General features: G+C 41.3%; 1 protein-coding gene across 2 annotated transcripts in view; it reads left to right on the forward strand.

The window, feature by feature from the left end:
• The window catches only part of cacng3b (calcium channel, voltage-dependent, gamma subunit 3b), a 32,843-nt gene extending 14,980 nt beyond the window's left edge, over positions 1-17,863 (forward strand). For both annotated transcript variants that reach the window (XM_040006133.1, XM_040006134.1), the window contains 3 exons: positions 8,478-8,561; positions 12,185-12,325; positions 14,792-17,863. In XM_040006133.1, the coding sequence (XP_039862067.1) occupies positions 8,478-8,561; positions 12,185-12,325; positions 14,792-15,303 (737 nt within the window). In that variant the 3' untranslated portion in view covers positions 15,304-17,863. The remainder of the gene's footprint in view (positions 1-8,477; positions 8,562-12,184; positions 12,326-14,791) is intronic.
• Positions 17,864-24,789: the final 6,926 nt, after the last annotated feature.

Raw genomic sequence — 24,789 nt, forward strand, 5'->3', positions numbered from 1 at the left:
TGAGACGGAAAGATTTTCTTTCTTCTAAGCCAATTTGTTAAGCCTGAACTGAGGGGCTTTAATTTAAGCAGCCACCTGAGAGCCTCACATTGGATTTTTCTTTAAATGCCACACACCTTTGTTCATTTCCACTGTTTGCTTTATGATTTTTTAAATGTTTTACAAATGTGTCATGGTGCAGATTTGAATGTTTTGTTTTTTGGCCACAGTGAATAGCTTATTAGCTTATTAACTTTTTTTTGTTTCTGCTTGGCGATACTCAAACAGACCACTTCAACAGTATTAACCGTGCAGGTTCAACTTTAGGACTACAGCAGTAGTGAGTCTAAATTACCATTTGCAGTCATTCAAATAATGTGCAGACAAGGAAAGAGACATAGAATAGAATAGACTAGAATAGAATAGAATAGAATAGAATAGAATAATCCTTTAATTGTCCCACAAGGGGAAATTTGGTTGTAACAGCAGCCAAAAAGACAAATATGCAAACAAACAGTACACAGGACACGGAACAGAAACATACACAATTTTTCTTACATATTTACATTAAGGACAAGGGTTACTATAAACAGAGAGAACTGTACAGTTATTGAATTAAATAAAAATAATTACAGGTAAGAGGCAAACCAGGTTGTAGTGCGAATTGGTTAATTAACTAACTTATTGCAGTTACAGCATTGATGTAAACATCTATGTTTGTTGGGAGCAGTTCAGATTGTACAGTCTGACAGCTGCAGGGAGGAAGGACCTGCGGAAACGCTCCTTCATGCATCTAGGATGCAGCAGTCTGTCACTGAAGGAGCTCTGCAGTTCAGCAACATCTACATGCATGGGGTGGGAGACTCTGTCCATCAGAGATGTTATTTTGGCCAGAGTCCTTCTGTCTCCCACCACCTGTACTGGGTCCAGGGTGCATCCCAGAACAGAGCTGACCTTCCTGATGAGTTTATCCAACCTCTTCCTCTCAGCTGCCGATAAACTGTGGCTCCAACATACCACACTGTAAAAGATGACAGATGCCACCACAGAGTCATAGAAGGACTTTAAAAGTGCTCCCTGTACTCCAAATGACCTCAGCCGCCTCAGCAGGTGGCGTCTGCTCTGACCCTTCCTGTAAAGAGCATCAGTGTTGTGGCTCCAGTCCAGTTTATTATTCAGGTGAACACCCAGGTACCTATAAGAGTCCACTATCTCAATGTCCACTCCCTGGATGTTCACCGGTGTCAGTGTGGTGGGTCTGCGTCTCCGGAAGTCCACCACCAACTCCTTCGTTTTCGTTTTTGCATACTAGCTCCCCATGTCATTAGGCACACCTTCCAATACCAGGGATACCCTTTTGTCTTGAGAACTGACTCAAATGAACAAGGTGCTGGAAACATTCCTCTGGGATTTTGGTCCATAACATGATGGCGTCACACAGTTGCTGTGGATTTGCTGCTGCACATGCATGATGTTAATCCCCACCGTCTAAATATTTCAGCATAAATCGACTCTTCAGACTGAGCAACATTTTTCCAGTGTCTACACAGGCAGACAGTGAAATTATAAATGGCTCATGTAGCCCTAATTTTGATGAGCATGTGGACTGTAGCCTCAGTTTTCTGTTCTTAGCTTAGACAGAAGTAGCGTGCAGTAGGGCCTTCTGCTGCTGTACTCATCTGCTTTTCAGTTTAATGTGTTGAGAGATGCTCTCCTTCCATCCTTGGTTGCAATGAGTGGTTATTTGAGTTATTGTTGCCTTTCTATCGGTTAAAGCAATCTGGCCATTGTCCTTCTTCCTCTGTGGAAGAAGTGATTCCCCCCCCCCCCCCCAGACAACTGCTCCTCACTGGATATGGTCTCTTTTTGGACCGTAACCGTAGTGATGACTGTGCAGTAAAATCTCTGAATTTGGATTGTTGGTGCTGTCTGCCACATTCAGTTACTTTAATCAACTTTCCTCCCCATTCATAGTCTCGCTTTGAATGTCAAAGTTCAAAGGTGGTCTTCACTATTTCTGCATGCCTAAACGCACCGAGTGCTGCCGTGTGTGTGTGTGTGAGAGAGAGAGAGAGAGAAGCGAGTGTGGGATCATAGGCTGGTTTTGACACTTGACATAAGTGTTTGTGACAACTGACTCACTTACTGATACAGCATTTGGAGGTACATCACTGAAACATCACTGTAGGCTAAAAATATGTGACTCATATAGCCCCATGTGCGCGCACACACACACACACACGTTTTAGTTACAGTAACAGGGCCAGACAGCGCGTTTGACTGACAGAGATCCACATCGAGATTGTCTGACAGCTACCTGCTCCCCAGTTTGGATCCTTGTTTTAGTACTCTCCACTGCTATAAAATGTGTACAACACATACTTGTTTGCTTAGTGCTTGACAGGGTGACGTGGAAAGCATGAAATATTAGACATGACAGCTTCAGTATTTGAGCGTCCGAGTCCTCATGTGCCAAAATTTTGGAATCACTCTGGAATCACCATGTGTTTTGATTATTTACTTTCCTGTTGGAGACTGGCTCAATGTCCTCCCCCTTCATTATTACTGCATCATTGAAAAAGCAGGTAGTGAAGTACACATTTAGAGACATACCAGCACTACTCATGCACAGTACACGCAGTACTTAATTCTTCCTGTTATTCTAAAGTTTTGGAATAAAGTGTTCATCCCTTATTTTGAGCATGTTTGGAAATTACAACCTGAGAAGTTCTGGATCAGCTCCAAAAGCAATAAATCTGTATCCTCAGCTGTGAATTCATTCAGTCGAATAAAATCACTGAAAGACATTTTTTTTAGATCTCAACGAGACAGATCTTTGGTGAAGATGAAGCATACCTCTTACTACAAGGATGACAGTGTTATATATTTTTGATAGATGCTACAAATCTCACAGAGAAATTCACAACATTCTGAGTGTGTGTTAATCCCGCTTGCTTGCATATTTTCAGTCAGAAGCTCACAGTCCATTTGTTTCTCCTGAAGGCATAAATCTTTAAAAACAGCAGTGCAACCAGACAGCAGACCGTTAGCACATTTTGACCCAAGCGGAAACCACCAAGCGATATCCCTTAAGAAGCAGTTTGTGTAATAGCTGCTGGATGATACCTCTAAAAATAGATCTCACACTTCAATACTGAATTTTAACAGCATGCTTTGAGAAATATGATCTGTAGTTTGTTTATTTATTTATTTTAGCCGCTTCGGCTGACTGATCGATCAGCTTGTTCCGGAGTCTACAATTCAGAAGAATTGCTCCTCCTTCCACAGTATTGCACAGTACTTAATCAAACTTATTCACAGTGATCATCCAGTGGGTCTTCATCCAAATTGTGCACAAGGTCATATTTGTAATATGACCTTGTGCACAGTAACCTGTGATTTTTTAAAATATATGAATGATCTTATCTATAATTTTTTTTTTAATCTAGTTTTGTTAGGTTTTTTTAACCTTTATTTATATTGGACAGTGTAAAGAAGATTTAAACCCAGGCCTCTGGAATCGCCTTATGGCATATGTGTTCTCCACTCCACCTGGCTTTGTACTATTGATGACAGGTCACAGTTTAAGGTAGCCACCACAGCAGTACCATAACATTATAAATGGTCCACTTATACAAATAGCACTACACCTCGTCCTGTCCTCTGTGGTGAAGTTTCATATCGATCACAGCTTAGCAAACATTCTTTATTAATCGCATGTTGACATTTTGTGCATGGTGTCACATTTTGAAGATATATTAGATATTTAGTGATGTGATGGCAACTTCAACTAACCTGAAGGTCCAGCACACGAGTCTTGAAGTTATTTTTAGCAGATGTCTTTGTTTTTTAAAATGGATAGTGTGACATCATGTACAAAAACAAAATGTGTGTTGTGTGTGTGTGTGTGTGTGTGTGTGTGTGTGTGTGTGTGTGTGCGCGCATCTGCTTTTTAACTGTGTTTTCTCAGTTGTGATTTCGATTCTTTGTCCCAGAGAGAGATGAAAGCGGTCATCTATCTATGTTCCCTCCTCCCACATGTCCGTGAGCCGGGCTATTTTTGTTTTTGTTGTTATTTATTTCCGCTTTGCTTCAGAGAAAGAAAGAAATCTTTATTATAAGAGAATTAACCTAAATGTCTTCCAGCTCTTCATAGGGGTATATTTGAAAATCTACCCAGCACAAAATTGATTGCAGACAACATGTTATCAGCCTGTGTCATCTGGTAGCAGTGAATAAAGCCGATATCAGCCAATATATTGGTACATCCCCAATTTTATTGTGCCGTTCAGTGCCCTAATCATCATAATGGTTTGATGCAAATCTGTTCACTTAAAAAGGCTGGAGCTATAATGAATTTCCCAGCCGCCTGACACAAAGCAGCTCTGACTGATGACGCTTTACAGCATCAGCAGCCGATTTTCCGGTTACCTTCCACTCCACCTGTAACATCCAACTCATCCAGTGTGCCTAAATCCCAAAAAGGAAAATATTTTATTACTGCCATAAAAACATATGGCATAGAACAAATTGCTGAGTCACACCACTGCAGGACACAGTCTTTCCCAATTACACCACTGATCTAAAGTACTAAAGATAGATGGCCATGTACTTCTACATGAGTAACTGTATTGTTAGGAAATTTGTTTTTTAAGTGGCATTTGGTGATATTATCAAAGTCCTTCCTGAAGCAAGTCTCACCATTTGGCAGCTATCTTTGCAATACACAGGCAGATAGTTTGGCCATTATCTAAGTGAATGGGGAGAAAGCTTTAATCCCAGTGCTCACTAGGACACGAAGAGTCACCGGTCCAAGCTGAAAAAAATGCTGCTGACATGATCAGCGGCTACTCCCACCAGACCACTGAGTAATATACTGCATCCATCACTTTATGGATACAGTAAACCAAGAAAACTCATATATACTCGCCTGCATCATTACTACATTAATAATGGACACGACTTCATTGGTTAGGCAGAAAAATGCAATTTAATAATCTTACAAATCAAAAAGTTAAACAGAATACAGTGTGTACTTTCTTGGTGGATTGAGGGCACCTTGAAAATGTCACAATAAATCATTGACAGCTCTGTGAATTCTTTATTACAGAAAAACAGTTCATGTGTTTCCTGGTTCCAAAAAAACATGGTTCAAGGCAGCTGATTGACTCTTTATGGTTGGGACAGTCGCCATGTGTGGAGTTATGGAATTCTCCCTTCGGTTTCAATTCGAGCATTTGAATATCTCAGTGATTACCTGGGTGGCAGTAAGCCTGTTGGTTATGCACATAATTCTGAATATCTTCTTGCTTGATTAATTAATACATGATTTGAATTATAAAATGTAAGCGATGCTTGTTTTGGTTATCAAAGACTATACTGTATACTGCAACTCGGTGTACTGCGACTCGTTGATTAAAAATATAAGCATTCTATCTTAGCTGTTTAATGCGTAGGTGGCTATAAAAATAGTTTTTGATAAACAAGGCTTCAGTAACACAGGCCTAGAGGCCAGCTGGTGACCCCTGGCAACCTCTAGTTGCTAAGGAAAAATGTGTGTTCTCCAACAGGTTGGAGAGTGGGTGCTCCAAATTCCTGGTTGCAAAGAAAGTGCTCCGTCATTAACCTTCTTGTTACTGCTTTGTTTGCTAGCAGATTGCTGTTGTTGCCTTCAAAGATTCATTAACTAGAAGCTGGGCAGTGGTGACACCTGGAAAAATATGCTTTAGGCAAGCAGGGTAACCTGCTATCAACCAAAGCAATTTGGTGTAGCATGGTACCTTTTTTCAACCAATTATAACTAGCAACTGCCAGAAACTCTCCAACTAGTCATGGAATACACATTTTTGTCCAGCGAGCAATGGTTGCTGGAGATTCACTAAAGAGTCTCCGGAATTCTGTGAGTGGAGCCTAAATTATAATCTTCAAATTGCCAGCTGTAGTATTTTCCCAGCAATGGGTTGTGTGATCTGGAAATACAAAAGCTTATTTTGCTCATACTCAACACTGTCAAACAGGATGGAGGCTGGTGAGGGGAGCAGAGAAAGGGCTCGGTGTATAGGAGAAAATTCAAACCACCAAATAGTTTCTGTTGAAGTATGTATTTGTGGACGTGTTGCACTTTGGATTAAGAGGGTGTGCTGAGGTGATATTATGCATACATTTGTGGTGGTATACTGCCTTAAGAATGATGCATAACAAAGTTTGATTCACATGTTTTTTGCAGATGATTATCTTAATAAATGGAGATATAAAAGACTATAAAAGTCAATCAGTTTCACAGTCAGATGTTAGTTTCCATCCCCTACTGCATGAGTTGGATGAATCAATTTATGAATGACTTTCTGAGTGTGGGTGCTGGAAAAAGCCTCTTCATGTGCAAAGAAGCAATTAGCTCGAGTCGTTTATTTTGTTCATTGCCAGCCTCTATCCTCCTATTTCTCTCTAATTCTCCCGTGCCGTTTTACCACCAAACCTCTTTCAGCCCGCACTTCCTCTCTCTTCATCCTTCTTCATCTCTCTTTCTCTGCTGCTCCCCTTCATCCCTCCTCAGTGCCGCTCTCTTTCATAGCCCCCGTGGTGTTGACCATGTGTGAATGGGACTGAATGATGGGTGGGAAGGAGGCTGCATGCAGTGTAGTTTCACGCGGGCGTGCACGTGCATGCACATAGAAACACGGTCCTACACGAGGGCGCACACACAGAGTTTACTGGTGGGTGTGTTTGTGTGTCTCTGTGAGTCGGTGTGTTGAGGAGGATGAGTCACTCTCTGCATGAAACGCACACACACTCTCAGTCACACATGGACGAACCAGCATGCACTCATATAAGCAATCTAAATACACGGGGCTTTTATTTGCATGCATGATTGATAGTGTTCATGTATCATTTTAATGAGCTCGGTGCGCGTGTGTGTTCATTTGATGTCTTTACTTTAGCCGTTGTGCATTTTTGTCTTTTACATTGAAACGGTGTGCGTTTGTGTGTGCTGGGTGTGATAAGGCTTTTCATTAGTGTTTCCCATACACAGCCTGAAGGCTACAGCTCTGCCCTGCATCATCTATCATCTCTCTCTCTGCCTGTTGATATACTTTCACATCTGCTTACAGGAAGTGCACATGCTCCATCTCCCAAAATTTATATTGGATGTCAAATCAGTCAAATAATGTGACCATTGGCAATGACATTTACGCTTTCAAGAAGAAGTGGCTAAAAATGATAGAAAGCAGTTGTTGAAAAGGTTGTCCTAACCTTGTTCTGACCCTCACTGTATGCTCCTGCTATGCTGTTGATACCTGGTCAGCACAGGTACACCTGTGACTGATGGGAATGTGCATCAAATAGTGTGTGTGTGGATAGAATAAAGGGTCCTATTAATGTGTGTGAGAATATACAGCAAAAGATGCTTGGGATAATTTAGGTCTGACTCCTTGTAAGCCTGTAAGACTCTCAGTAGTAGGATGTGTATGAGCTGAGCAGATGGTGGTGCAGAGCTAAGCAGCATCTTCAGGGTAAGCTGCTAAGTAGTTTGTGAAATACATTTGCTGGAACACTACTAAACAGTGACATCACTCTTTTCTCTTCTAAATATCCCTCTGACAACATGTGTGTGCGTACATACAATTTAGTTTTGCCTCTTTGCACCACCACAGTGGTTTTTAAGTCAAATAATCAAGAGGTAACCTGATTTAGATGTAGTTCAAGGAGTTTTTAACATGAGCATCACATTAACTGAGCCATTTTTAAACACAGTCCCACATTTTTAAGAGGCTCAAAACTAATTGAACAACTGACTGACTCGAATCGTGTCCAGGTGAGGCCTGTTCTCTCATTATGCCATGACAAATGAGGCTTATAAAAGATCTGATCTTAAAAGAAAAGATCCTACCAACCTTTCAGAGAAACAGCAAACATTTAGAAGTGGTCAAATAAACAATCTGGTACATTCTTAAAAAGGAGCACTGAGAAGCTCAGCAACACCAAAAGACTAAAAAAAATACGACTAAAAACCATGTTGACAGAATTATTTCCATGGTTAAAAAAACAACATCTGACCAAGTCAAGAACACTTGAGGAGGTGTGTACAATCAATCAAAACTCTATAATGCCTTAATGAATCAAAAATACAGAGGGTTTACAATAAGGTGCAAGCCACTAGTCACACTTGGGCTTTCACAGAAAACGTCTTTAACTTGTACTAGTAAGATAAGAAAAAGGGAGAAACAGCATGATCTGAACAATATCTGTCAAACGTGGTGGGCGTCTGTGGCGAATGATACACGCGGCAGGATGAATTGTATAATGTGCAGGGCTATACTCTCTGCTTATATTCAGAAAGATGCTGCAGAACTGATCGGACAGTACCACAGAGTTGTCCGTGTATACAATGAGATACATCTGAAAATTAGTATTTATCAAACAAAACAACTTTTCATGTCTGTGTTGTTCAAAATAAACTACTACTATACTATCTAAACTGATGTGTGTTTCTTCTCCAGGAACATTCAGAGGTGTGTGTAAGAAAATTGATCACTTCCCAGAAGATGCTGACTATGAAGCAGACGCAGCTGAATACCTCCTACGTGAGTCTGATATGAGCACACACTGCACTGTGCATTCACAACTAGGCTTTTACTGGCCAGTGTTACCATATTTAGAGTAGAACTGTCTGACTAATCACTAAACTTGTTTTTTTGTTATCTCAACACATCGTATGTTCCCAAGCGATGTAAAGCCAATTCCATTGTTAGGTGTGTGACAACAATGTTTCATATCGGCTTGAAAAGAGAATCATTTTGTAAAGTCTGCATTAGAAACAGCACACAAGCATGATGTGGGTGTGAGGCAATCATGAACATTACTGTGCCCCCCTCTCTAGCCCCATCTGCAGGACAAACTACAGGGGTATGGTTAAGGATCACAAAGTTAGTTCCATCCACTATTTTGTAGTAGCAACTTAAGACTAATGTAGAGGAAAGAGTACAGAACAATGGATTTTTTAAATTAAATGTAACCAATTGAAAATCACAAAACACTGACAGTTAATCTTTCTTCTAGGAGTGGGATATTCCCACTAACCTTTTTTCTCTGGGGAAGAGAAAGCAGTAGTCAGTAAGCAGCTGAACACTGGAGGTGTTACAAATACAGTTAAAATAACACCAGTTAGTTATTTTGTCATTTCTTGTATGGGGCACTGTTTAGGCGTTTAACAGCTCACCTTATGTGCACAGTACTTATGCATACTGTTTTGATTACAGTTAAAAGGCATGTGATTGAACCCCTGAAGGTTTTCCTTTGATGGTGGCCTGCTACTTTGCCTCGCCGCACAAACTTGCACTGAAATATTCCAGCTATCACATTATTGTTAGGCAATAAACCTCTAATCCTGCCTTAACCATTAAATAGGTCTCTTGAGACTACAAATCTGCTTGGCAAGACAAGGCCAAGGCCAAGAGCAGCATTCACCTTGCATGCTTTTTTGACTGCAGGAGAAACCTGAGTGTGAGCATGGAGAAAACAATCAAACTCCATGGAGCATGTCCCTTTACAGGTTTGAAACCAGTGCTCTCTTGCTGTGAGGCAAAAGTTAGCTAACAGCTGAGCCACCATGCTAGCATCAAGGTAATCCCACACTGTTTCAGTATTGTTGAGGCCTGGGCTCTGGGGAGGCCATTCCATGATTGATATGTTTTATTGTGTTTTTATCTATCCTGGTATGCTTGTACTGTCTTGGCACTGTGATTGTGATTGTGCTGAAATTTGAATCTGTTGCCAGTCTGGCAATTTACAGATGGTATTGCATGGTGGTTCAAAAGTTGACAATTCTTTCACTTTGACAAACAATAACAGGATCCACTGAAAGGCCACATCTCTGTCTCAGGTCCTGTGTCAAGTGTGGATATTTTCCATTTCTTAAGAATATGACTTTCAGATACTGTTTATTCAGTTCAATTCAATTTTATTTATATAGCGCCAAATCACAACAAAAGTCGCCTCAAGGCGCTTCATAGATACAGAGAAAAACCCAACAATCATATGACCCCCTATGAGCAAGCACTTTGGCGACAGTGGGAAGGAAAAACTCCCTTTTAACAGGAAGAAACCTCCGGCAGAACCAGGCTCAGGGAGGGGCGGCCATCTGCTGCGACCGGTTGGGGTGAGAGAAGGAAGACAGGATGAAAGACATGCTGTGGAAGAGAGACAGAGGTTAATAACAGATATGATTCAATGCAGAGAGGTCTATTAACACATAGTGAGTGAGAAAGGTGACTGGAAAGGAAAAACTCAATGCATCATGGGAATCCCCCGGCAGCCTTCGTCTATTGCAGCATAACTAAGGGAGGATTCAGGGTCACCTGGTCCAGCCCTAACTATATGCTTTAGCAAAAAGGAAAGTTTTAAGCCTAATCTTGAAAGTAGAGATAGTGTCTGTCTCCTGAATCCAAACTGGAAGCTGGTTCCACAGAAGAGGGGCCTGAAAACTGAAGGCTCTCCCTCCCATTCTACTTTTAAATACTCTAGGAACAACAAGTAGTCCTGCAGAGCAAGAGCGAAGTGCTCTAATAGGGTGATTATATCTGGTGTAGATATTTTTGGGGGGCCTCCCACTTCTTCATTTGTCATCCACTTGTCCATTTACCTCAGATTTCAGGCTGAGCTCCACAGCATGCTGAAATGTGTCAGCTAATAACGCTTTGGGGATCACCTTGTTGGTGCAAAAATAGTATTGTATGCCTATAAAAAAAATGTAATTTGGCTTTTTTATGTTTGAATGTTTCATAGGTCACTGTTAAGTAGCTTAACAAACAAAAAGAACAACAAGAAGTCTGGCACCTCTGAAGCAAAACATAAGGAAATATAAAGAAGAAGACTTTCACTCAGTACTCTTTATCACTCTTCTCATCCAAAGGATAATGGGAAATGGGTAAAGTTTCTTAAAAAAAAAAAAAAACCTCAATAATTATTGTGACTGGCATTTCTATGCCAGCTGGTATAATTATGTACCCAGAACAGTGTTTATAAACAGCAGCTGGCAATATTAAAATGTCTAATAGCAGGAACAACAAAACAAATTATGACCTTAATGGCGTTCCATAACACTACATAATGAAGAAACACAAACTAATGGCAAGTAGTTAAGAAATTGAACCTAAAAAAGGCCTTCATAAGGTTAAAAAGGATTATAAGAAAAAAAGAGGATAAAAAGATAAAGAGAGAGTATTTAGTAGAAAACACAGAGAAGTGAGCTCTCAGTTTATTCTAGGAGTAAAGGTGGAAAACAACAACAGAAAAGAAGGGGAAGGGATTCAGCCTGTGCCTCTTTTTCATTGCTCCACTGAACACAGAGCAACATCCCCAGAGGGAGCCAATTAGATCACAGTCCTCAGAGCTGATAAGCCAATAAGGAGCAGAGACCTAGTGACCAGCATTTCATGCAGCCCAGGGTTGTGGGCCATAGGGGCGGAGTCTGTACGAGCAATATCTGCAGCTCTCGGTCACGGCGGGAATGTTTTGCCACGCAAGAAACAACAAACATAAAGAAAACAGATGGAGAAAAAAACGACAATGATCTGCTTCGTTTACTTTTAGTCTTTTTGTGAAGACACAACCGTATATGATAAAACTCTGATGCATGGGCTCTCCTCATATATTCGGTGTCTCAAAATAGCCCGAATCTCAGTTCTGCGCAACAAGCTGTTTGCAAATATTCCTCAATATGTTATCGCATCCTGCACACATATGACAAATATTTCACTCCCACTGAAGCCTCACTTTCACATTCATTATTTTGCCTCGCATATGTTAGCGTGACTCTCCATCTGTCTTGGGTCTTGTCCATTTTTTTTCCCCTTCTCCGTCCGTCTCTCGGTCTCTCTCCCTTGCTCTCTCTAGCAAATCCTCTGAATGCTTTAACATGTTCAGAATTCAGGTTCAGTCGAGCATTTAGCAGCCCGCTGCCTCGCGTGTGTAAAGTGGAACCTTTTTTTCTTTCTTTTTTTCTTCCCCCTGCATCTCCATCCTCCATCCAGCACAGAAGTGATGCGCACCAGTGATTTTGATGACGTAATGGTGGAGCTACTGTTCTTCCAGCACAAATGATCCTTCATCAGTTTCTGATGGATCTGAAAGGCGACGTCTTTACACGGCAAAATAAAAAGTTTGCACCTGTTATGAACACGCTTCCACTCTTTGTGTGTATGTGCAGGTGCTGTGCGTGCCTCCAGTCTTTTCCCCATCATGAGTGTGGGTCTGCTGTTTCTGGGTGGGCTCTGCGTGGCTGCCAGTGAGTTTTACCGAAGCCGACACAACGTCATCCTCAGCGCAGGAATCTTCTTCGTCTCAGCAGGTTAGTCATCACTGCGAGTGTCTCTGCGTGTCCATGTGTGTCCTCTTTCCTCTTAGGAATTTAGCTACAGTGATCGTCAGTCATCAGAACAGCGTACATGAAACCACACTTACTAATTCACAAATTCAGCACCTCATACCACATTTTTTTTCATTTAAATACAGTACCAGCCAAATGCCTTACATTCTCTGACCTGGTGAAAGGAGCTTGAGATAACAACAAGGCGGCTGTCTGTGTGAGCCACATGTGTCTGAGTGTGTGCAGCTGTGTCACTGTGGGCCGACTCTAAATGGAGGAGGCACAGCATTCAGATATTTGTTGAGGAGCCCATTGAGCATCTAAAGCACACAGAAGAGCCCATGAGAGGCACCAAAGTGTGGATATGGGACACAGTAGCTGATTAATCAATCAACAAGAATGCCATGATGCCACTGTGATGCACTGTGAGGGTGTGAGAGTGCAAACACACACACCTATAGAGTCTTTCATTGGGACGCAGCAAAGCATCTTTGCACACACCCTTGTACTTACGTATCCGTACTGTAATGATCCTGGTGATGTTCCCGGGGTCTCCTGGGGTCTTGCAAGGTGATTATTATTGGTCGGTTTTGTAATCGGAATTATTAAAAACACTCATTAACCTTTACTGATGCATTTATTGAACCCTTGTCTTTTTTAACAATGGATTTCCTTAAACGTTGAATAGGAGTTTAAAAAAAATCAATTTAAAGCAAATTAAAGTAAAGGCACTGCTGTAAACAACATTGGTTGAATTTATTATGTAGCACAATATAAAACGGGGGCATTGTTGCAAAACAGAACGCAGATAATCGTCTTATCTCGATTGTCTCGCCGGTAGCCAGAATTGTAATTAAAGACCTGAGATGCGCGGAAAAAAAACAAAACCGCTAAATCTGTACAACATTATTAGTTTTAACTAAGCATTTTTTATCTGACTCACATGTTAAGGTTTAGTAAGTTCACTTTAATTGCATTGAAAAGGTTATTAGTCACAGAAAAATTGTATTTTCATTAGTTTTTAACAAATGCGACTGTCTTTTGCAGAAAAATGCACCATGTCCACCAGACAGGACTAAAGATGCAGCTGGAAACATTACAAATGAAATCGCTGAACAAACTGGTCAGCAATAACACAGTACAGGCTCATGCAGTGGCACAAAATGACAACACAATAGCCAACAAAAACATTACAAATAAGAGATATCCCACAGTAGCTTCACCACACACCTTGCTTTAATAAATGAAGGTTAACAGACAAAAATCACTATTTAAAAAAAGGGTGTGGTGTTGTAAGTTAGGATACTAAATTGCTCATGTTGTTTACAACATTCATGCACTAACAGATAAATGGAACTGGACCTGTTTGAGTGTCTACATGATCTGATTCGTTTCCTCTGATTGGCGGTGCTGTAAAGGATAAAGGGAAGGGACATTTTAGAGTTGGGGTTTTTTAAGCCAACAAACCGTGTTTTAGAAGAGCCTCAGTTACTGAGGTTTTGAAATTAAAGTATTCAATTACTGCACACTGCTCACTAGAGCCTGACCAATTTATCGATGGGCTGAAACTATCGGCCGATCAGCTATTTGTTATTCTAGCGGTATCTGTTATTTACACTGGCTGATGTGGCACAGTTTGTCCACCAGAGGGCAATTTCCCTGTTGACCACATGTGTTGGAACGCCACCAACACAAAAAAGCTTATCTGAGCAGAGGGTAAACAAGTAAATAAATAACTATACATATCAAATAGTGAAATCTGATTATGTTGTGTGCCTGAAAGAAAAAAAATACATTAGATGATATATCAGGCGGCAGGTAGGTTTTGAACCCAATATTTCTAGAACTCATAGGATCAAAATACCAAAACACAAAACTCAGGAAAGGCAAAAGCCAGGGACTTACAAACTAGGAACTATAGAAGAAACACAGGACACACAACACAAGGGAGGACACAATAAAGAAGCAAGCAAACTGAGGGTTTAAGAGGAGACGAGGGCAGATTGGGGAAAAACACACAGCTGAACTGAATCTAACCAATTAGACAAGTGGAAGGAAAACTGAATTTAACACACACAGGACAAGAGTCTGTCAAAATAAAACAAATAGGAACAGAAATGCAGAGTTTACACAACGAGAGAAAAGTGAACAAACACGGAGAAAGGACAGACTTCACACAGGAAACGCTGAGACGAGGACAGGCTGGACAGGAAAGGGAACTAACCTCATCAAACAAGAAAGCAAGAACTAGAAACAAAGACAAAATCTAATAATATATTCAAATGACTAAATAAGTTAACCATAAATCAGGTCACAAACCCAGAAATAATCATGAATGCTCTAAACCTTGGGTCCACAGGTACCATGACCGTCTCTTAGTATACTGTAGTTGTGTTATTTTTGTTAGTTTGTGGCTCTCACAGTTTCTCTTTCTTTATGTCTGTCCAGGCCTCAGTAACATCATTGGAATTATTGTCTATATCTCAGCCAACTCTGGCGACCCAGGCCAGAGTGACAGCAAGAAGTCCTACTCCTATGGCTGGTCTTTTTACTTCGGCGCCCTCTCCTTCATTATGGCGGAAATGGTGGGTGTGCTGGCTGTGCACATGTTCATTGAGAAGCACCGCAAGCTCCGGGCCAAGTCCCGCACTGAGCTCATCAAGAAGTCTGCCTTTAGCCGCATCCCCTCCTATCGCTACCGTTTCCGGCGCCGCTCCAGCGTTCGCTCTTCAGAGGCTCCCAGCCGCGATGCCTCGCCACTGGGGAAAGGTGGCTACACAGGGCCCGCCGCCTCCGAGCTGCCCATGTACACGCTGAACCCACGAGAGGCCGGCAATGCCGGCAGCAAACCTGTTGGCGGCTTAGGCGGGCTGCTTAACTCGGAGAGGGATTTCCTCCAGAGCAGCACGCTCACTAAAGACTACAGCAAGGACCCCAACCGCAGAACCACACCTGTCTGAGAGGTGCTGGCTACAGATATCGCCCCAATCAGAGTATCAAAGAGGAGGAGGATGAGAAATGTGGGGGGGGGGGAGTGCAAGCAAAAGCAGGGGACACACAGGGTTATGGGGTGGGAAGGGGGGGGGTTGCTAAACTTCGACTGTGAACTGTGAACTTTTAGCCTTCGAACTGTGAATCCTGAGCCCTGTGAGAGTGCGTGCAGCAGGGTTGGTTTTAATAGAGAAGTTGTTCCCAGCCCCAGCACATATCACTGTAGTAATACTTGTAACTCCTTATATATCAAGGCACATTCGGTTTATGTTCATGAGTTTTATGTTCATAAATTGATTTTCAGGCTTTTTCCTCACAGGAGAAATGGGAATTAGTGGAAATGTAAAATATATTAAGTGTTTTTTCTGTTTGGGGCAACTTCTCTTTAAAAAAAACAACAACAAAAAACAAAAGCGCCACAAAAAAAACTACAATGTGAATTTGAGGAGAAGGGGTGACAGACTTTGTGTGAACCTCTGTCCTCCTGACCTTTCGGATAGCAGCAGAGTCGGGTCAGGGAAGGGGACCGGCCTTAGAGCTCCCAGCTGACCCTCTGATTACAGTAAACGTGAAGACGTCAGCACCTTGTCGTGGGTTCTGATTCCTTTTCAGTTCAGCTAGATTCAAATTATAAACTGAAGATCGGTTTGCCCATTTAAACCAGTGCATTTGTGGAAGCAGTTATCATTTTCTATACATTTTGTATATAAACTTTCATACTGATCGATCGGAAAGCTCGCTTCACGACTGAACTGAAAATGAATTGAGCTCTTCCCTGGTCACATTTTCCCCTCATCGCTCTGATTCCAGGTCAGTGGTTAAACCTACCTGGCGGTTTCAATGAGTAAAGAAGAAACCGCAGATTAGCTGTTGCAGGCTGGGTAGAAAAGGTCTGACTCAACAACCTAAAGAATCTCTTATAGATGGTAACGTAAGATCCATTGGTGCTTCCTTCTGTTTTTTCTGCCACCTCTTGATTTATTTATTTTTTCACCTAAAACCTAAAAAGAGGTGGTCTGTCTGCCAAGCTGTCTGTCTGCGTCCATGTGTCACCTCTCACCTTTTTCTGTGTAGCCACACCTCCACACCTCCTCTCACCCTTCCCATCCTCTCCACTAGATTTAGCTCCTGTCTTCCATTGGTGGCGTTTTTGGAGACTAGTTAGGTTTTCTGGAGGTTGTTGGTTCAGGGTACTGTGGAGGGGAGACCACTGAGCTGTGAATAGGCTTTAAGGCAGCACCGTTTGTTTGCCCACTACCTCTTGGTGAACACATTTCTGATTTAATATTAAAACCTGTCAGATTTACAGCCGCAGGAGTAAACACAAGCTAAAGTTAGACGTCTCCAATAGGAGGAAACTGTTCATATGTAGCACACAAATTAAGCAGCGGGAGATGGAATTGGAGGATATCCAATTGTATTATTTATTTAAGTCACTCACAGCCTCCTCATTGCTCTTCATCTCCACTGCTCAAACACTGGCTGACAAACTAGTTACTTACTCCACTGCCACCTCTCCAGCCTTAAGAGGACCAGTGTCAAATACTGCTGCGATCCACGCATCAAGGCACCGGAGAACACTTTGTGTGCATCTGACTGAGCAGCAGTGTTTGGACGCCTTTCAGACTAATGGCCTTTACACACCGGACATGTAAAATTTGCACCAATATTTTGTTTGTTAAAAATACTCGCCTATTCTCAATTCAGGCGTTCACAGCTACCGCATAATTTTGCAAGACGAATTTGGATTTAATTTATGGAATCAAGCACAGTTTTTTCAGATTTTTTGCATTCGAATTAACAGATCTGACCAATCAGACCACTGCATGTGGCAACAAGTGCACTTGTAGCTCAAAACGCACTTACTGAACATACTGAAACGCAAGTACTGAACATACAATGATAAAAATAAACAGAAATAGTAAATCAGTACTGTTTCTTTTCAGACATACAGCTAGATGGTGCTCCAGGTCAGTCGACTCTGAAATAATTTCCCTGCCTCCTCAGATGTGGGAAGAGCTCAGACTGCCCTGCTGACATCCTGAAATATGTACGACAGCAGTCGTGACAAAGATTCAACTCCTGGATCAAACCATGAAATTCTCCCTGCTGCTGCCTTCTCGTGAGAATTGAATGAACCCAGAATCTCTGCTTCTTTCCTTTTGTTGTTTAGAAACATCAGGACCAGTTCATTGTGGCTTGATGCGTCTTTTTTGAGGACGTTTTTTGCAAAAATGCGGCATATACCTAACACGACAAATTCGCATCTGAAAGATCTAGAATTTCATTTTGGTTTTTTGCAGCATGCTCGGTGTGTAATGGCCTTACTTTTCTGCAGGAAAAGCAGCACAAAAAACTACTGCGATAAAGCCCCTGATCTACTACTATATGCCTAATATTTACACAGTCAGTCCACTTGGTTTCCCAACAATCTAATGCTGCATCTGTGCATTTGTAAGCAGTGGCAACTACTGTAATTCTGGAGTATTCCAGCCTTTTAGTAAAAGGAGGCATATTCTAAAACATTAAGAAAACAAGATGAATTATTCACTTTACTCAGTAATCTTCTATCTCACGACACAAGGCGACAGAATTTGACACTGTGAGAAAAAAGGCAACACAGCCATAAAATCTACAGAGAGGAGACAGGGAGGGTTGTGAAACCTGAGCATGAGTATCTAGTCACACCATTTTTCTCAACCTGTTTCTGGGACTGTGAGTAACAAGTAAGTGTGAAACTCAAAAGAGGAAAAAAAATGCTTTTTTTATTTTTTCAGTTATTGTTCTTTTACCTTCCCATAAACAGCCATTGCACTGTTTTGTATAAAGTCGACATGAAACAACACCAACCCGACACTGTCAAGCTACTACTCTGACAGTCATTACTCTGATAATAAAATATGTTTTAAACCTCGCACACACTGTTTAATTTATGATGCTGCTGTTTTATCTCCTGTCTCCGACGCCATAAAGGGAGCTTAAAGGGACAAACGTGCATTACTACTGTCCTCTACATGTAAATATTAATTTTGCAACTGCAACTAGGGGCATCAGCTTTTGTCATGGGCTGTGAAAGGGGAAAAAAACCCTACTTTTCTCCAAGCAAGGGCTTTTAATTTTTAAAGGACAGGAGCACACAAGGGCTTTTTATGCTCAGCACTGCAGCAATTTCATTTTAAGGGTGTAACGTGGGAGGGAGGGGGGGAGAAAAAGCAAAGTACATTTGCACAGAAACAATCGTTGTTGAACAAGCTAACCGCTAATACAGCACGCTTTGTGTAAAAGAGAAGCTGAAGTAGAGGAAAATCAGACTACACTCTTCTACTCTGCTACTTTTTTTTGACTTAACTTTAGGTTAGATGAGTAATTTTGTGACGTAATTAGAGATGAAGACTATTGCCTTAAGCAAAGGTAGCATATTTAAGAGTTATTTCAGTTGCTTAAGATTCAAACATAAATTAGCAAAATATGCCTGGTGCCAAATATTACTCCAGATGTTTTCTATGTATCACGACCTCCAGGTTAGCTTTAGGTTTGCAGTTGTACGTACTCTAATCCGCGTAGGATTTACTGACTCAACAGTAGCGGTAGCTTCGTAGCTCTCATCGGCTCAGACCTCGAGGGGTCTGCTTAGGGTCGAAGTTCAGAACTGCCATCCATGAGCCATGTCAGCGTTGACCATTCAAACCATGCATGCCATATCCATTTGCTTCCAGTGCTTACATTTGCTGTAGTCTCAAATGGCACCCTAATCTCTATACTCTGTAGGGATACTCGACTGCTACACAAAAGACGCCTTACAAGGGCGCGCGGGCCCGTTAGCCCGCGCTGTAATGATGTTTACTTCAGTAGAGCACAGGGTGCTTTTTGAGACTAGGCCGCTGTCTATCTCTTCTTCATAAAGCTTTGATACTCTGATATATTATTAGTAAAAAAAAATTATTCTATTCTATTCTAAAGGTGCCACTGTGCAGAGGATGATAAACTCTGTCACATATTATAGTAATCTATTCATTGGGGCGGGGGCTGGGGAGGGTTGATCGGAGGGGGGCGGAGTTGGGAAGCAGGGGTTGTAGTCTTTCTAATATTCTATTATTCTAGTTTCATTTTCTACTTTGATGTGATTGTGAGGTTGTGTTGTTTTAATCACATCTGAAGTTTCTGACAGGAGGGACATTAGGAGGAGTGGAGCACTCGGACGATCGCTCATGGACATAAACCTCACCTCACCGGTGCCAGAGGTCACTTTACAATTTGCCAGCAGGACACTCAGCACTGCAGCGCACACACACGCACACACACCACGCGGACACATGCATTCCAAGTAGCTATACATACAAATTCCTCTACTTTTGAGGACTTTTACCCAAAGCTTCAATGCTAGTTTTTGTTGGGGAGAAGACTGCCTCAGATAGCAGGCTACAAGCATCAGTAAACCCTCCAGTTTCACGAGTTTGGAAGACGTAATGACTGTTAATTAAAGAATAAAAACAGGGTTAAGAACTGTCCGATGCATTATTTAAAACCTGAAACAATGATGCATCGACTTCCAGGAAAAATATGGTCGGAAAACCCCCCAGAATGATTGTTATCCAATCGTAGAACTCACGGCTATGTTAATAGCAAAAGTAAGGGTATTTAAACACGCACAAGAGAACTAAACAGCTGTGAAAAGCATGTATTAGTGAGGCTATTTAGTGAATAAAAGGTTTCAGTTTGCTCAGAAGCATATAGATCAGACTCTGGAGGAATGGAAAAAGGTCATGTGGTCTGATGAGTCCAGATTTACCGTGTTACAGAGTGATTTATGCATCAGGGTAAGATAGATCCAGCCTTTACTTTACATCTGGGGTTGCTTCAGTTGGTCTGATCTAGGTTCAGCAACCTTATGTGCCCCCCCAAGAAATGGGGGTCAGTTGATGACGTTATTAAAATGAATGACCAACAATGATTCTTTTCTTTTCTCACAGCACAGGCATGATGATCCAAGATGATTGACAATCTTTAGGATGTGCTGCAGAATCAAAAACAAAACTGGACAGAAATAAACATCCGCATCATGTAAGCTCATCAAAATAATGCCATCATCATCAAAGGTAATCAGCTGATATCAGTTGTGACCGAACAGCGTAATCAAACTTTTGCACACTTAAACTTTAACTTGAAATAGAATTCGAAGCTTTGGGATTATTGGTCCTCATGAGTATAGGAGCACAAGAACACAGCACACAACGATGTAGCCTCGTTAATGATCACACACACACACATACATACATGCTCACAGCTTCAGCTTTGCCCGGTGTGGCGCAGAGAGAAATGTTCTGTTCTGGGTTAAAAAAAACAAAAACAACTATCACTGTGTCATGTTTGGTGTTTCTTTGGAAGAAAATGACAAACTGTTACCACTGCGTCGCTGTTGTGTCGCTCCTCGATGGGACTTCAGTACACTGAGCCAGCTAATCAACCACGGAGGACCAGAAAAAAACTGTTTTGAAGGAATAGTTCAGAGACAAACACTTGCTATAAGCACTCTACACTTTGCACTCGCAACACACACACCAACACACACTAACGCATTTAAGGTCACTGTGTGAGGAGGGCTTACAGGTGGAGTTATGTGCCTGCATGTTTGTGTGTGTTAATATTTACATTGTGCGTGTTTGTGTGCGTGTGTGCAGTTAGCCTCTCCTCACCCATGCACCCAGTGCCTGCCTGTCCTGCCTTCAGACAGCTCCAAGATCAGCCATGGGGCGTCCAGTATAACCTCCTCTGCATCCTCGCGACCTTTAATGGTTGGACCGGGATCAGTTTTAGAGCTAACTGCCCCGATCATTCCTCAGCAGACGCAGCCATACAAGCTAATAGGACTGTTCTGGATTCAGTCGGCTCTGGCGGAAACATTTTTATTATACTTTTTAATTTGGATCTTGTTTTTCTTACATTGCCGTCTCTGTCTGTGCAGCTGGTTTAGGATCAGCAGAGGGGGCTTGGGGATAGACTATGATCTATTGAGTCCCTAGTGACACCTGGTCCTGAATCAGCACAAGCTGATTTTGCCTGCTGTTCCTCGTGTTCCCAAATGTCCCATAAATTTGGGAAAACAAACTGTGTTTGCTCTGAAAGACTTACTTGTAAAATTGTTAGGCTTTTTAAAATGTGTCCTTTAGGAAGTTTCACTCACCAGATTCCCTCCCCCAAATGATTTCACTTTAACTTCAAGCATTGTTGACGGCGGTGGCGGTTTATGGATTGCGGACATGGTAGTTGTTGTTTTAAGTTTTCTAAACATAATCTATTGATAGATAAAGAATAGCAACCATTATTACAAGAATTATTCCAGTCTTGGTGACTATTGGGCCTGTTTCCCTGTTTTATTTTTTTTTTTTTGGGGGGGGGGGGTTGTGCCAACCTTTAGCCTTTTAGGAAGAGAGATTTTGTACCTGTCCTATATTTCACATGAATTATTTTGACAGGGAATACAGAGCGATTAAAATGTGCTTTTAACGGTTTTGCCTCAAGCCCTGCATTCAGACAGTGCTGTTTACGTAGTTTACAGAATATATCTGTGGCTGGCACGGTTGACTGACCAAGGATGAAAGGCCCAAAACGGTATCATGTTTTACCAAGCTTGGAGAGTTTCGCTCTGCATCAGGAATATTCAGACTCCTTCTTGCTTAAATTTCTTTTGAAAGTAGCAACAAAACATGTTTTTTCTCTTCCTGAACAAGTGAAATCAGACTGTGCCCTTAAACGAAAAGATCGTGACTGTTTTTACTGAGATTTACAGAAGACTCACAGGGAAATATCTACAACACTTAATGTGACATACTTGTATTGGATTACTACACAGGTTTCTCTATGAGAAAGCCACGCACCATAGAGTCTAAATTGCCCTTGAGTTTTTACTGAGCCATGTTGTAATGGGTAGAGTCAGGCTACTCAGTGTATGAAACCAGTGTGACAGTGCACTGGCTGTGGGCTTTTTGCCACGTTTGCTGCATAACTCTGTGATTGGCAAAGCCAGTTAGCACTACTTCATTTCAGACCGTAAAAAACATTAAATCAATCTTTCAAGATTAAGTAAGTTATTTGTTACACAAGTAAAATACCCAGCAAACCATATACAGGACGTAAAATAGAGGTGAAGTAAAAATAGTATTTCAATGCACACGTCTTCTCCTTGTCCACAGACTAGTATAACCGTAACCTTTTAAAAAGCCATTTGTACATCTAAAATCTGCCTCCTTTGCTGCACCCTGGACTTAATGCGTCAGGTTGTTACAGCCATCACCTCTCTGTCCCTGATATGACCGTCATTACCCAGAGATCAGACCACTTCAGTGTCACATGAAAGTCTTAAAAGAATGTAAAGAAATACTCAAGCAGACATAGTTAGCATCTCCAAGATGTCAACAAAAAACCCGCAGAAAGTGGCTAGCATGGCCGTAAACTGTTGCGCTGTGCCTCAAATTACATATTTCTGTACACCTACAGTTTAAATTAAGCAAAACATTTGAGTGGAAACGTGTCCAGTAGCGGTCGTGATGCTGGTTAGCCTGCTTCGCACAAAGACCCATAATTATTTTAAGCTAATGTGAGAAAGCTATGTCCTGTGTACTTAGCACACACACCAGTATTAATTAACAGATATTGCACTTGTTGTGGCATGTTTTAGTGTTTTGTTAACTTCTTGAATTCTGTAGAAGAATCTGAAGAATTTATTATTACAGAAAGACAGAGACTAAAAAAGCAGCAGCTAGCGATCCAGTATTTTTGATACAACTCTAAAAAGAAGAAGAAGTTACTTTCAGCTGCTCTTTTATTCACAGGGGTCACTCACATTGGGTAGATTTTTATTTTTATGCCAGCTCCCTTTCCTAATCAAACCCCATAAGGGACATGTGTCTCCTCCCGGGATCAAACCAGGGATTAAACCACTAGCAACACTAGCATCCTCACATTACGCTGGTAAGCAGATGGAAGTGTCTGAACTGAGATACACCGACAGTTTTTGGTGGTAAATAAATGTAACCTGACTTTATCCATTTCAAACTGACCCGAGGACTGTTAGAAAAAAATGCCAGAGCACAAACTCAGGATTAGAGTCTGATATTTTATTTTTTTTCTTATGGATTTGTCAGTTAGTTTATTAATTTCTGAACAGAGCAACAAAATTTGCCACAAAGACAGAGCAAACAATCCAGAAATATTGTCTGTTCATATGTATATTGTGAGTACAGCGGTGGCCAGCATAAAGTTGTTTTCAGGGAGTGTATCTTAGAGGCATTGTAGCATTTTGCTTCAAGATGAAGCAGTTGATAACTATAAGGAGGACTAGTAACAATCAGCTGTTACTCTGTGTGTCTTTAGGGTTAACACTGGAGATTTTGGGTGTTTTCTTGCAGCAGTCATGAAAGTATAAAGTCAAATGTACAGCTGAAACTTCAAGTAGCATAAAAAGTAACACTAAAAGCATGATGGTAATAGGTTTAAGTGTTAAAGATTGTGTAAATCAGTGTCAGCGGGCAGCTTTTTATCTTGCTCCATACCTCTGAGCCCTATCATGAGATAATTAGTCCTCTACAAACAAATATACACACACACATGCATGCAGAAACATGCTGGCACTCACATTTGTCTTTCTATACACAGGAACACTGACTGCATCATTCTCACACACACACACACACACACATGCCAACAAACACACACACATACACACAGATGCCAGCCATTTTCACTGTATACTTTATAATGTAAACCTCCAACTAACAGCAGTCTGACACGGACACATGCTGTGATTAAAAGCACACTTTTACTTACGTGGTATAAATATGATTACCTATATGAAGGATATTATATACATCATAATATTAGAAAATAAAGAGTCACCTTTTCAAAGTGCCTGTGGTGAGTTCATTTTGTTTTCGACTGTGTACCATGTGACTGTGATTTGCTGCTACATCCTGTTCTTTCTCCCCCACACGGACACTAATGTGGTTTTTACAGAAAGGAAGCTGATAATGTTTAAAACACCAACAAAACAAATTGGATCAGCTTCAAAAACACTGTTTCATGCTGCTTGTCTTTTATTGTGTTATATATGTTGACAGCGTCCTGCATCTTGCAGTCAGCATAGACGTCTTTACGTCTCTCCACTACACCCTGGATAAGGAATTGTGAAACGTTATTACTTATAGAAACTTGCAGATGTTTAAGGCTATACTCTGTTTAATCCACAGTGATTTTAAAAGTCAGATGTTTATAGGCTGGCTATCCTGTGTCATAAACCTTCTACACCCCCACCCAAACAAATAGCTTTTCTATGAGCTCAGAACAACCCAGCTACACCATTTGGTTAGCTAGTTTCTGATACACACTAATGTGAAGATACTGGTAGAGTCTGCAAACCGCCCATTTTATCAAACACAGAATCATAGGAGTTATGTCCTCAG

This window comes from Simochromis diagramma, unplaced genomic scaffold (assembly GCF_900408965.1).
Source record: "Simochromis diagramma unplaced genomic scaffold, fSimDia1.1 OVJJ01000510.1, whole genome shotgun sequence".
NCBI classification, from domain to species: domain Eukaryota; kingdom Metazoa; phylum Chordata; class Actinopteri; order Cichliformes; family Cichlidae; genus Simochromis; species Simochromis diagramma.